General features: G+C 39.1%; 1 protein-coding gene across 3 annotated transcripts in view; it reads right to left on the bottom strand.

Moving 5' to 3' along the window:
- Window positions 1–3961: 3961 nt before the first annotated feature.
- Window positions 3962–13784, bottom strand: part of Pdzd2 (PDZ domain containing 2) — a 234053-nt gene continuing 224230 nt past the window's right edge. For 2 of the 3 annotated variants that reach the window (XM_071612636.1, XM_071612637.1), the window contains exons 23-24: window positions 13380–13514; window positions 3963–6843 (exon numbers count right to left, since the gene is read on the bottom strand). In XM_071612636.1, the coding sequence (XP_071468737.1) occupies window positions 6680–6843; window positions 13380–13514 (299 nt within the window). In that variant the 3' untranslated portion in view covers window positions 3963–6679. Of the gene's footprint in view, window positions 6844–13379; window positions 13515–13784 lie in introns of all 3 variants that reach the window. The other variant, XM_027936223.2, reaches the window with a different exon arrangement.

Raw genomic sequence — 13784 nt, 5'->3', positions numbered from 1 at the left:
CATTGCAAGAACAAAGTCATTAAGTCTCCTTTGACTCTTCCTTTGATTTTTTTTTTAAACTCTGCAAGTACACACAATATTTAATGCTTATCACCATTCCTGATGTCACAGTCTATCGAGTCATTTAGGTTGTCTTCAGAAAGGGCTTGTGAGAATAATATTCCTAAGATTTTGTATGCTGATGGCAAGATTCTTGGGTCACATTTTCTTTGAGTATCTTAATCCATTTTGCCCATTGTCTCAGATGTGTAACACCAATAAAAACTTAAACTGAACAGTAAATATTAACCAATTTTAATACATCCATCCTTGAAATATTCGCAGAATTAGAAACTTGGGATTAATGGGTTAAGTTTTTTTTTTTTAATATTTATTTTTTAGTTTTAGATGGATGCTGTATTTTATTTTTATGTGGTGCTGAGGATTGAATCCAGTGCCTCACACATGCTAGGCAAGCACGCTACCACTGAGCCACAACCACAGCCCAAGTGTGCTCTATTTTTGACAAAATGCGTTGCTGTAGAGCTTTGTGAATCATGATTTTGTATCCCTCATGAGTGCTTTCTTGTTTTTGCCTGAATGGCCATGGGATTTTCTTCCCTGGTATTTTTCCAGCTTTAAGAGGATGTTTTGGTCTTGGTGTGTTCTTTTACTAAAAAGTGTCAATTTTCTTTTTCTATTCTTGATTTCAGTAAAATTAAAGATTAAAGTATTCTGTTTCCTTGTTTGGATTGTCTCTTTGGGGATTCCTGTCATATACTCTATTTCTGTCAGTTTTGCTTGGGTTCTTCTTTCTTACTGATCTTTCAACATTTCCCTCCCGTTATAGTCTCTCAAGGTGTTATTTGTGTTTATTCACCAAGAATAATATTTCTAGTTGATTCTTCTGAAATCATTTAATTTTTTCTTAAATTTTACTGCATTTTAAAATTTTTTTATGTTATTCAGTCATATTTTGTGACTTTTTTCTTCTTCCCTTTTTTTTTTTTTTTTGTTTTGTTACTGGTGTTGAACCCAAGAGTGCTTTACCACTAAGCTATATCCCCAGATCTTTTCAACATTTTTTGTTTTGAGACAGGGTCTCACTAAGTTGTCAAGTCTGGTTTCAAGCTTGTGATCCTCCTGCCTCAGCGTCCTGAGTCACTGGGCTTATAGGCATGCGCCACTGTACCTGTCTCAGATCATTTTCTTGATGTACTTGATGCAGGTTCTTAATAGCTTCCTATGCGTCTCTCTTGTGTGCTTGTTTTTGGTACCACACTGGGGAACTGAATTCAGGGCCTCTCTCATGCTGGGCAAGTGCTTTATCACCTTGCTACATCCCCAGCTCTGGTGTACTTTAGTGTCTGCAGATAGTGTATTTGCTTCTCATGTTACTTTTTCTTATCATTTTTTATGGGATTTGACCTCGTTTATATTCTGTCTCTGGTTCTTGAATTTCTTTTCCTATTCTTTTAGGAGAGAGATGTGAGAGCAGCTCAACTATTGTCTAGCTCTTATTTGTTTTGGTGGAGTGTTCAGATATATGGCTGTTTGATTTCTGCCACTGTTCACCTTACCTGTTTTCATCTGATTCTTATTCTTGTTCCCTGTTGTTCTTGTCCTTCTGAACTTGGATTCTGTTTCCCGTGGTTTCTCCTCATTATGGAGTCTGAGAGTGCACAGCTTGCATCAGCCCTTTTCCTCCTTCATCCCACCCAGTTCACACACTTGACTACTATGAGAGGGTGAAAAACTTGCAATTTCAGCTGCAATTTACTGTGGTTTTTCTGTATCAGTTGTGTGCATGCACCTTTTGCATGTTAATATTTCTCTCTCCCTGCTTTCTATTTTCTATTCTTTCTTTTATGCCCTTTTCTTTACCTGTTATTTCTGCATAAGTAAGACCCTTGCTGACTCACATTTGGTAGAATTAGGTTAAGTTCTTTATAAGCCTGCCATTTGGCCCAAGATTGGTCAGTAGCTGGTTCTTCATAGCTCTGTTTGAGTATTTTTCAATAAGTCCCTTAGGCCAAGAGAGGAAAGCTATGTCCTTGCTGATATGAATCTTTTTTTTTTTTTTTTGATACCAAGGATTGAACCCAGGGGTGCTTAACCAACTGAGCCACATCCCCAGGCCTTTTTGTATTTATTTAGAGATAGGGTCTCACTGAATTCCTTAGGGCCTCCCTAAATTGCTGAGGTTGGGTTTGAACTCACAATCCTCTTGCCTCAGCCTCCCAAGCCACTGGGATTATAGGTGTGCTCCACCGCACTCAGCCTGATGTTAATCTTTACTGAGGTGCTCAGCTGTTTCAGGAGTATCAGGAGGAGGGTGTGGGGAGTGGTGGTCACTGTGACCTTTGTCAGTGAGTGGTGACCTGGGGCAGCTAGTGTCGTACTGAGCCAGTTGAGTCCTGTCATTGCAAGATCCCGACTGAGGGAAGCTTCCCTTAGATCACAAAGCATGAAGATGACTTGGGTGTAACCCGCTTCTTTAAGGGTTTACCTTCTGTAGACCCCATTCTTCAGGTTAAGTGTTTTGGTGGCATTCCTCAAAACTCTCATACCACTTTTGCTTTCTTTCATTTAGAGAGAATTGTTTCCCATTCCATTGTTCTTCAGTTTGGTCTTAGGTTTTATTATACAATGAATATCATAGTTTTCCACATTCATAGAATATGTGATGTCAATTTCCATATTAGAACTAGGTTTCCAGTTTCCTTTTTTAAATTTATTTTTTTTGTTCTTGGTACTGAGGATTGAACCTAGGGGTGCTTTACCTCTGAGCTACATCCCTAGTCCCCATTTAAAAATTTTTTTAAGACAGGCTCTCCCTAAGTTGCTGGGTTGACCTTGATGATCTTCCTGCCTGAACCTCCTAAGTTGCTGGGATTAGGGGTATGCACCATATCTGTAGAGTTTTCCTGTTTGTATTTGTTCATTTCACACATCAGTGGGTTTCAGGGAAGAGAATTATGTAAATAGATATTCTCCTGAGGAAAAATTACCCAAGTAGGGGTGGGCTGAGCCAATATATTTGATATATGAGCCAATATATCAGAGTCTTATATTTGGGATATTTTGGAAATTTAGGCAGACTGTGGTGTATATGTCCAGAGAGATTCTGGGATATTAAGTAGGCCAAATTAAGACAAAATGGCACTCGTGGTAGGTTTCTAGGTGACAGTTAAGGACTGGGGATAAGGATGCCAGCTGGGAGATAGTAGGCCAGCAGAGAGAGACCCACAACCATGGAGCTCTACCAGTAGAAGGAGTTGGGTGAAAACCCGGAACCCTAGAGTTCCTGTAGTCCCATGCTGGGTCCCATTCTTCTATGAGATTCCATCTTGCATTCTTCCTTGAGCTACTACTCTAGGTTGGTGTCTGTATCTTAAAACCAAAAAACACCTAAATAAAATAGATGCTTTTTATTTCACTCTGAACCAGGATCCCAGATGATGCATGTGTGAGGGGGAAGGTGAGTAAGTAGGGTTTCTGAGAAAAATAAAGAACATAGTCATTGTGAAAAATGAGAGAAAAAACTGACAAGGAAACAGTTACTGAGCAGCATCAAGGGCCCAGTTGAAGTTGGAAATTATGAATTTATTGTGGCAACTTTTGGTATGTGACAGTCGGGAAGATCCAGGACTTCTGGAAAGACTGGTTAGTGGCATACAGGATCTAAAGTCTCTGGGCTGTCCTCTGCCATGGGGTCTGGTCTGAAAAGAGAAGGAAGTAAGAAAGGATAGGATTCTGATGGGGAGAAAACAGACAGTTGTCAGGAGAGTAAAGGCCTTGTTGTAATTGAAGCCAGGAGATGACCAGAGCCAGGAGGTTGTGGTAATGTTTAAGATTTTAAAGGCAGAGTGGTTTTAGATTCTATCAAAGCTCTGATTGTAACCATGAAAAATAATGGCTAACTTCAGTTATCTTGCCTTTGTACCTCTCACCTATTTAGGTTATAGCAGACATTGTTTATCTTGATATTACTCTGTAAATATAGAACAGTTGGGGAAAAAAAGGCCAAGTAGTAAGCAGAGTGTTTATTTTTTTAAAATTACTTAAAAAAGTTGTTTACAGAGATGTGGATTTACATAACTTGGCAACAACATTTAAAAATGTACAGGCTATTTCATATTATTGCACTTACTCTTTAATATATAAGGCATTTTATTTTACATAAATAAAGGATAATGTATAATATACAACAAGTGTGGTGCCAATTATAGTCAAACCATACAATTCAATGAGATGCATGTGGGAGGGTGGAAATGAAACCCAACCTCCTCAGCTTTCACGGTATATTCTTGCAACTACGATTTACATGTTATGACACATTTACCCTCATAGCTTACTGTGAATGACTGACCAGTTTAAAAAAAACAAACGAGTTTTAGTAGGACAATACTATAGTGTTCACTTCAGGAAGCGTGGGAGCTTATTAGACTAATTAGAAACACTAGTCATGCCTTGAACACTGAAGACAAATAAATAGCTTTCTATCTCTCAGGATCAAAATTCAGCTTTTGCTTCTTCCCTTAAATTCCTACTGTTGGTCAGGGAATCCTTCTGGCACGATGGAATAGAAATAGCTGATGACTTGGTATGAGAAGCCAGAGGTCCACCCTTGTAATGCCATTGCTCTAGAAAGTTCTGTCTGTTCACATAGAAGTGTGCATTTCTTTACTATTAGAGTTTTATGATGGATTCTACATTTCTTAAAGGCAAAGCTGTAAAAGTAGAGGCAAAAAATGGTTTTCAGTATTGACTTCAAGTAGTCTCTTAATTTTTAGGCAAGAAGTAGAAACCATGAAATTGACCCCAGAGACTTCAAAAATAATCTAGCATGCACCTTGCACTGACTTCCTATAATATCCTACCTGTAACTGTAATGAAAATTAGAATCTAAGCTTAATCAATCAGGTTTTTCTAGCTAACTGCTGCACTATATTTTCCTTTGCATAACCTGTTGAAAAATGAGAAATCTGGGCTCAGACAAGCCAGGTATTTTACTCCCATCTGAGGGACCTCACTGGGCCAACTTCACAGATCTTTAGCAGAATTGGTCCTCAGAAAAATGATGTATATAGATGACAGCTCAAGTATCTCCATGATCTGGGACTTATAGCCCTTTACCTGGCTGTAGGTTATTTTTTTAAATCACCAACATAAAATCTTAGAATCATGCATGCAGGTATGACAAATACAATCTCCACCCGTATTTCCAGGACTCAGTGGGCTGGCTTCTTACCACCCGAGGATTTAAGTTGTAAATACTACATACTCCTTCACCTTGACAGTGACTCACCCTGTTTTTCCATTTTCTTCCTCGTTCTTACATTTTGGTAAACAAAGCTGATGAGGCTTTGGAATTTAGGAAAATAAGGTATAGTGCAAGGGGAGAAAAGCCAACTTTGTCACAGGGGAATGGCACATGGGATAAGAATGGGTACTTTGAAGAAGCTTATGGCAGCTGGGGGGTGTTCACAAGCAGCATGAGTCACATTCTTCTGGAGGAAAATACTTTTAGCAAAAGGAAGAATTTGCAAAACAGGAATACACAGCAACAACTTCAGTCATTATAGAGTTTTGTTATACCAGGTCAAGAAATCCATTAACTAGAAACAAGAGATCCATTAACTAGAAACGTCACATTTCTTAAGTGCTGGGAAAGCAGAGAAAAACCAACCCAAAGTTTTTCTCAAAAGGATTAATATATGCTGCTCAATTTGGATTTGTAAATAGAATACCTTTGCTTATAAATCTAAGGACACTAAAAAGATACTTCTAAAAATTTACTTGAAATGAGTGGTTGGAGTGCATGAAATATAGAAGTGGAAACCCATGGCTGATAGTTTTGTCTGCTTTGTGTTGTCCAGTCTTGAATTTAAGCACTTATCCAAGACAGGTTTGAAAACCAGATGCAAGGTGCTTTCAGATCTGCAACTCCCTGCTCCTTGTAAGCAGTGAAGCTCACGGCTGTTTAGTGCAGTTTTTGGAACTGTTATACTGTAAAGCAGCCTTTGACTTAACCTTGGAGAACTAGAAGGTGATCATTACTTCATAGTCAGTGACCCATTGAATTGAACTCTGCACCCATATATTGTACATTACACTAGTTAAAAAATATTAGTTTCTTTATTTTGCCTTTTCATTATTTAGATAATTCCTGAGCTCAGCCTAATGATTAGGTCATAATTTCATTTTTTTTTTCTAAGCCTTATTTTCTTTTCAGGATAACATATAGACTTACAGCTCTTCCTTCCATTGACTGTGCCTAAAAGCATGTCACTTAATTAAAAAATTATATAAAACTAGTCTTTTTAGCTGTGACATTTGTGTTACCCATCCGGTCTCTTTGCACCAGGACTGTATGTTGGGAGAGGTGGCAGGAGGGAAGTGAAGGTGTAGCTAGGTGTTTCAGATGAAGAAGAGCATGTCACCTCTTGTGTCCTCAATGCAAACATAAAAGGAGGGCATAGGCACTAGAACCAAACGACCCCTGCAGGCTTTCAGAGTTCAACTTCATTGCTGCTGCAACACAACAGGTCCGGCTTCGTGGAAAAGCAAAAAAATTGGAGATTTTTATAGTTTTCGTCTATACTATTTGTCGTTTCAAGAACCTGTCATTTAAAGAAGTCATTCTGATTTGCTAAAATGAGGAAAGAACTGAGAAAACAAAGAGTCATGTTGAAATTCATGAATTCCGATGCTTTCTAATTACTAACTGCACCGGTCCTTCTGGAACAGACTTCATAATATTCCAGGCATCAAAGTGCATGAGCCCAACCAGGGGCTTCCCATTAATAGCGAGAATTTCATCTCCAGCTTCTATTGTTCCAGCTTGTTCTGCTGCACCACCTGTCAGAACAAATGCAGAATGAGGGTTTGGAAATTTCATAGCTTTCCAAAATTTCTAAAATTTAAATGAGGAGAAGCTCTAAATGATATATGCCTATATTCTTAAAATAGGGAACTATTTCTTAGGATACAAAACACAAATACCAATAAAAAATCAGTTGGATTACATTAAAAAAAAAATCAATTTTCTCATCCCCCCCCACCACCAAAATACAAGACAAAAATAAGCGACTGACAAGGGGGTGAGAATTTAAATGTATCCAACAAAGGGTTAGTATCCATTACTAGATGAAGAACTACAAACCAATAAAACAATACAAAATGAAAAAAAGTTAGGCAAAGGAAATCAGTAGTTAAATAGCCAGTGAATTCAGGGAAATAGGCTCAACTTCCAATTGTTAACAGATATTGGCTGAAACATTCAAGTTCTGAGAAGCAGGAATCATCTGCTCACCAGTGACTGGAAGCTACTTAATTGATTCTCTGCAAACAAATATTTCTTCATTACAGCTTTTTGTAGGTTATAGCAAATTCGTGAGCTTTGAAAAAAAGTTTAAGCTTTCTCCACCTACTTTCTTGCACGTATACATCGAAAACAAACATCGCATTGAAGAAAAAATGCACATTGGCTGGAATCATTTTATCATGACAAAATGACATCAAAAAATTCCAAAGTATGAAAGTAAAAATTCATTTTCTTAGAAATCTTAATTAGATCTCAAAAGACTGAGTAGATGTATGTATTTCATTGTGATGATCTGAAAGTCATTAAATATTTATACATAAAGGTTTTTTTTTTTTAACCAAATTTGATAAAAATACAGCCTGGAAGAAAGTAAGTCCAAATCTAGTCCACCCAAGGACAGAAGTATTTTCTATGGGAATGATAGAGGCAGATATCATAGAAGAGTCTAGGCCTCACATCAGCTCCATAGTGGAACAAAGAGAAGGAGCTGGTTGCAGTCACTGCTTTTTTATAAATTCCTGGAGGAACCAGAGCACTGTTGTTTGGCATAACCAGTTATAGTTATGTTAGTACATCCAATATTCCTGTTCTAGAATATTAACTGAAGGCCTCAAGAAGGTCATATGAAAACAAGTGATTTGGAGTCTTCACCTGGGTCTAAGACGTGGAGTGTTCCAAACAACCAAAGCAGAAGCCTATGTTAGTGGGATGCACACCTACGGGGCACACCTACATGGACTACAGCTGCGTTGTGGTCTCCAGTCTGTGTCTATGGGCAAGTTACAAATTCCTCTAAACAAGTTTCTCATCTGCAAAATATGGTTTCAGTAATATCTGCCCTGTTATCTTACTAGGTTGGTGAAAGGATTGAATAAGATGAACTACATGAAAATCCTTCAGGAAACATTCCATACTGTGCAAACCAAAGGTGATACCAGCTTTTGGACTTTAAAGGAGTGAGAAATAAACTTCTCTTTGGTTTATACCTCTGCTATCTTAAGGTTGATATTTCATGAGGCCAAACAAATCCTGATTGAGCAGGATAGGTCTCTCTCCTCATTTACTCAGTTTTAAAAAAAATCCTTTGGGAATCTGGCTTTTATGCTATTTCTCCAACTCATCTTCCATAGGTTTATTTTAACACTTTCTTAGGTTTTTGCTGTTGTTATTATGAATTGGTATTAAACCGAGCAGAATCTGCATTTGGCTTTTTTTACCCAGTTTATGCTGTTTTTGAGCTGGTCTTGGTTAGTGTACAAAGATCTAATGTATTTCTTAAGTTGCCATATTGCTTTCCTTTTTTATGTTGCCATATTGCTTTCCTTTTTTATGAATTTATGTTGTCTTCCGTTCTGTTACAGAATGGTAAGCTATTTCATGGCTTCATATTAGTAAGTCCTACCACATTTCCCCCGAGAGATGACCCAATAAGTGGTTCCACTGGAAGTAACGAGGGCTTTCTTTTCTCTGCATTCTTGACAACATACGAGATTTGTTATTTTTGGCCAACCTGACATTAAAAACGATTCCTGATAGTTGTCATAATTTTCATCCCACAATTAATTTAAGTTTGCCCTTCTGTGTTTCTTGGCCATTTAGGTTTTTTTAACATTTGTTAATTTTCTATGCTTCCTTGTAACCTGAATTTTTAATTTTTAGTGTGCCTGGGATTGAACTCTGTGTCTCTGGTATGCTTGGCAAGCATTGTACCACTGAGGTACATCCCTGTAAAATTTTTTTCTTTTAATTTTGAGACAGGGTCCTGCTCAGCTGCCCAGACTGGCTTCGGTTTTGCAGCTCTCTTGCCTCATCCTCTCAGCAGCTGGGAATACAGGCATGTGCCGCTGGACCCAGTCTAGTTGTGTTTTTTCCCCCTTCTTTTTCTTTCCTTTCTCTTTCTCCTTTTCTTTTTTTGCAGTTACTGAACCCAGGGCGTTGTACAGACTAGATAAGCACTCTCGTGCTGAGCTATTCCTCTAGTCCTTTTAAAGAAATTTCATTTTGAAACAGGAAAGTTGTCAAGCTAGCTGGAACTGGAGATCCTGATGCCTTAGCCCCTCAAGTAGCTGGGATTCAGGTGTGCACCACTGCACCAGATGTTTTGTATTTTTCTTGAATTATAGTTTTTTATTCAGTAACCTTTTTTTGATTAAATACAATAGATGTTCTTCTAGTCAGTCACTTGTATTTTTATATCTGCTCAGACTTTTTTCCCCCCCATGTATTAAACCTTCTGCTGTCAAAAGTGTCACATAATGACATTTTGGTCAGTGACTTGCTGCATATACAATGGTGGTACCATAATATTACATCACCTAGAGTGGCGTGGCTATCTTAGTGTAAGTACACCGTGGTGTTCCTGTGGCAACTAAGTTGACTAGTAGTGCATCTTTCAGAATCTATCCCTGTTGTTAAGTGATATATGATTGTTTTTTTTTTAAAGATGGTTTTCTGTTATGTTGAATAAATCTTCCCGTGTGATTTAAAAATAATGGTTATTGCTAACGTATGAGAAGTTCTGTTGATCTCTGTATATTGATTGTGAACTCTTCAGTTTGGTGAACTATTCACATTGGCCTGATATTAGATTATCTTAGGTTCTTCTTCTTCTCCCCTCCTCCCCGTCAGGAAGTATGAACAGTTTTCCAATTATATTCCTATACTTCCAGTTTTCAATTTTTTTGTTTTTGGATTATGTATTGCTGAGTTATTTGGTAAAATGATGAAAGGAGAAACATTTCAGAAGAAGCCAAGACCCAGAATTGTACTAGTGACGATGTTCTAACTTTTTCTTGGGTGGCTGCTGCTGCACATAAGGAGTTAAAAATAACTGTTTATTAATTTGGTCATGGATACAATTTCTGACCTTTAAGGGAGATACAATATTTAGTTATTTAAAAAAATTTTTTTGGGGGGGCGGTAATAGATTAGATTTACACAAAAAGTCAGTACAGGTTAAATTTCCCTTAACTGAAGTGCTTGGGACTAGAAGTATTTTAGATTTTGGAATATGTGGATAGACTTCACCAACTGAGCATCTCTAATCTGAAAATTGAAAATGCTGCAAATTCTAAAACTGAGCACAGGCTCCCCAGTCAGATTGGGTGCTAAGCCATTTGTAGCTCTGGGATTAGGGTACATTGGCCTTGGACACCTTTTTTAGCTATGTCTTTTTTTTTTTTTTTTTTGGTACCAGGGATTGAATCCAGGGGTGCTTAACCACTGAGCCACATCCCCAGCCCTTTTTAATATTTTATTTAGATTTAGGGCCTTCCTTGCTAAGTTGCTGAGGCTGACCTTGAACTCACAATCCTTTTGCCTTAGGCTCCTGAGCTGCAGGGATTACAGGAGTCGAACACCACCCAGCCTGCTGTGTGCTTCTTAGCCTATGGAGGCTGTCCTGTGACTGGCCCTGGAGGCAGTGACTCCAGCTCCTTTCATGAGTTCCATTCAGCTGTTCCTCTGGAGTGATGGCTTAGTGGGTAGATGGACAGCAGTTGCCCTCTGTCTTCTGTAGGTGTTACTCTGTTAACTTTTGGCATTCATGCTGAGGAACTGATCTGTTGGCTATTTAGATTTCCACATTATTCTTTACATGATTTGGGTTTTTATATATGCAGCCTGTTTTGCCCTTGATGATGTATCTCCCCCCCCTCCCCCGCCCCAGTTTGAGGACTCCTGTTTTTAGTTTTGGAAAAGTCTTAGTTACAGTTTCTCCTCATATTTCCTCTCATCTGTCTTTTCCTTCTGAAAGTCCTTATCCCTTTTACCCTTTTGTAGTTTAAATTGTTTCTTCTATCACTATTCTTACAAATTCTGTCCTTATATGAATTCAGTCTACTTTTTTATTAATTAAAAATACATTTGACTTCATTTTCATTAAAGGTGTGTGTGGGCATTTGTTTTTTTAACATCTCTGCTCCTTTTGGATACGCTCTTGATGCTTGGATATTATTCCTGCCTTTATTTTTTAATGGGCTTTCCTATTCATGGGGCTCCCGGCAATGGATCTCCACGTCCTGTGTACTCCCGAGAGCTGTCCCTTGCCAGTGCTGTTATAGTTAAGTTGCTTCATGCTTGCCTTAGCTCAGCTCTCTGTCTACTGTTCTGTCAACTAGATGAGTAACGAATGCGGTTTCTCTACCTTGGCACTGTTAAGTTCAGACACCACGTAGCAGAGGCCCGACTCCTGATACATGCCTGTCTTCTGCCTGCTGGTAGGGCCAAGGGCAGACAGCTGACTGGTGGAGAACAGATCAGCCCTTCCCTTCACAAGATGCCTGGTTCCAGTTGTCCAGAAATTCAGGAGGTGCTCAGCTCCTACTCCTAGGTGGACACTGGAGCCCCAGCTTCCACTGCCTGTTTCCCATCTCCTGCTTCCTCTGGGCCACAGGGTGGCAGCCCTGCTTACCTGTCACTATGGATTTCACTTCAACTTTTGATCCATAGAGGTCCCCCCCCCCCCCCCATTCTTCAGCTAAGTTAGCAGAAGAGATAATTTAGTGTTCATGTGTTGCTCTTGGCCACAATGGAGAATAGAACTAGTTCAGAATGTCATAAGGTCAGGGCAAATGACCAACAGAGAAGGTTATTGTGTGCGCAGGTGCTCTCAGAGGTAGTCTTGGCAACTCGATGGCAGTGAAGGTCTAGATCCACTCAAAGAACTTCTAGACAGCAGCATAGCAGCATGCCGTCAACGACTTGGGCCAGCCTCCCTGGCCCCCAGAGGCCCTTATTTTGGTTCTTGTGGCCTCTGGGTTAAACAGGTGAGCAGTTCACAAGCACTTCACCCTGTGCATTTGCTTCTTCCTCCATGTGGCTCTCAAGGTTTCCTAGAAGATGGGGTAAGGCTGAGAGCGCTGGAGATTGTTTTTTAAAGCACAGCTCTATATTGAAGAATTTTTTTTTTTTTTTTTTACTATTAGTGCTGTGTGTCAGGAGTGGAGAAAGGCTTCAAAATTACTATATAATTATAGAAAAACACCAAAGGTCAGTAACTAATGACTTGTGGTCATTAAAATAATAAAAAAAATCCTTAGCTAAGAACTGATGTTACTATTTATTGACTTACTTATTTTGTAACATTCTCTTAACTTTAATGGTTTTTTTTATATTTTTTAGATGTTGATGAACCTTTATTTTATTCATTTATTTATATGTGGTGTTGAGAATCGAACCCAGTGCCTCACACATGCTAGGCAAGCACCCTGAGCCATAACCCCAGCCCACTTTAATGGGTTTCTACTCTGTACCAACAATGACAATACATAATAATATTACAATTATATCATTAATATAGTTATTCAGTTTAGGAATCTGAAGAGATTTTTGAAAGCTGCTCAAGATCATAAAATGAATTATCCAAGTTCACAAAGAAACCTCATCTTTACTGATCATTTCAATAAGATCTACCTCCTATTTTCATATATATATAAATCTTGTCAATGAACATTTATTTTTATATATTTGTATATGGTGCTGAGGACTGAACCCTAACCCTCACACACGCTAGGCAAATGCTCTACCACTGAGCCACAACCCCAGTCCCCATCTTGCAGTCTAGTATTTTCAGTTAGAGAGATCTTGGCTGGTATTAAGTGCTCCTGACTGGTGAGTCTGTCTGATGGCGTTACTTAGCTTGTTAGTCACCTGACAGGCTGTTACATGGATACAGCATGAGTTTTAATATGTGTAAAAAACTACATGGATGACCCAGAATAATCCCTACATGTCAAAAGCATTAAAGACATTTTAGAATTTTAAAAACGAGTGTGAAGCCAGACACAGTGGTGCATGCCTGACTTGGGAGGCTGCGGCAAGAGGATCTGAAGTTCGAGGCCAGCCTCAGCAACTTAGTGAGACCCTGTCTCAAAGTGAAAAATAAAAAGGGCTGGGGATATAGCTCAGTGGTAAAGTCTCTCTGGGTTCCATCCCCAATACTAAAATAAAATAAAACAAAATAAAAATAACAAAATCAAATCAAGTTTGATTTCCAATGGAAGGCACTGATTTTTCATGGAGACATGTGGAAATGGTAGGAGGAGGCTGGCTGAGCTTCCCCGGACATTACCTTTGTACACCCTTTTAATGACCAGGGGCCCATCTCCAGACATGGATGATTTTCCTCCATCCAGACTCAGTCCCAGCCCAGCTGAGGTCTTTAGCACTTCAACACACAGAGCACCAGGAGCAGCTCCGCTTCTCCCTGCAGCAATGATATTTATCAGGATAAAAATGACAGGGTTGCTCATTGTGCCACATGCCCAATGACCCGCCCCCAAATGCATTACTCCCACTATAGTCTCCTGCCACCCTCAAGTCCTGTAACCCATGAAGTACTTTCAGCAAAACCTTTGGGCTCAGCATTCAGGCTGGTCTCCAGCATGTGGCTGCCTGCCTGGCTACGTTCCTGCTGTGCTTACGTATTCTGCTCTCCTGTGTATTTCCCGCAAGTGTGGAGAATGCTTTTACACCC

This window comes from Marmota flaviventris, chromosome 5 (assembly GCF_047511675.1).
Source record: "Marmota flaviventris isolate mMarFla1 chromosome 5, mMarFla1.hap1, whole genome shotgun sequence".
In the NCBI taxonomy this organism is placed as follows: Eukaryota; Metazoa; Chordata; class Mammalia; order Rodentia; family Sciuridae; genus Marmota; species Marmota flaviventris.
The sequence above is the reverse complement of the archived record's forward strand: the minus strand, read 5'-3'. Positions and strand labels throughout refer to the sequence as shown.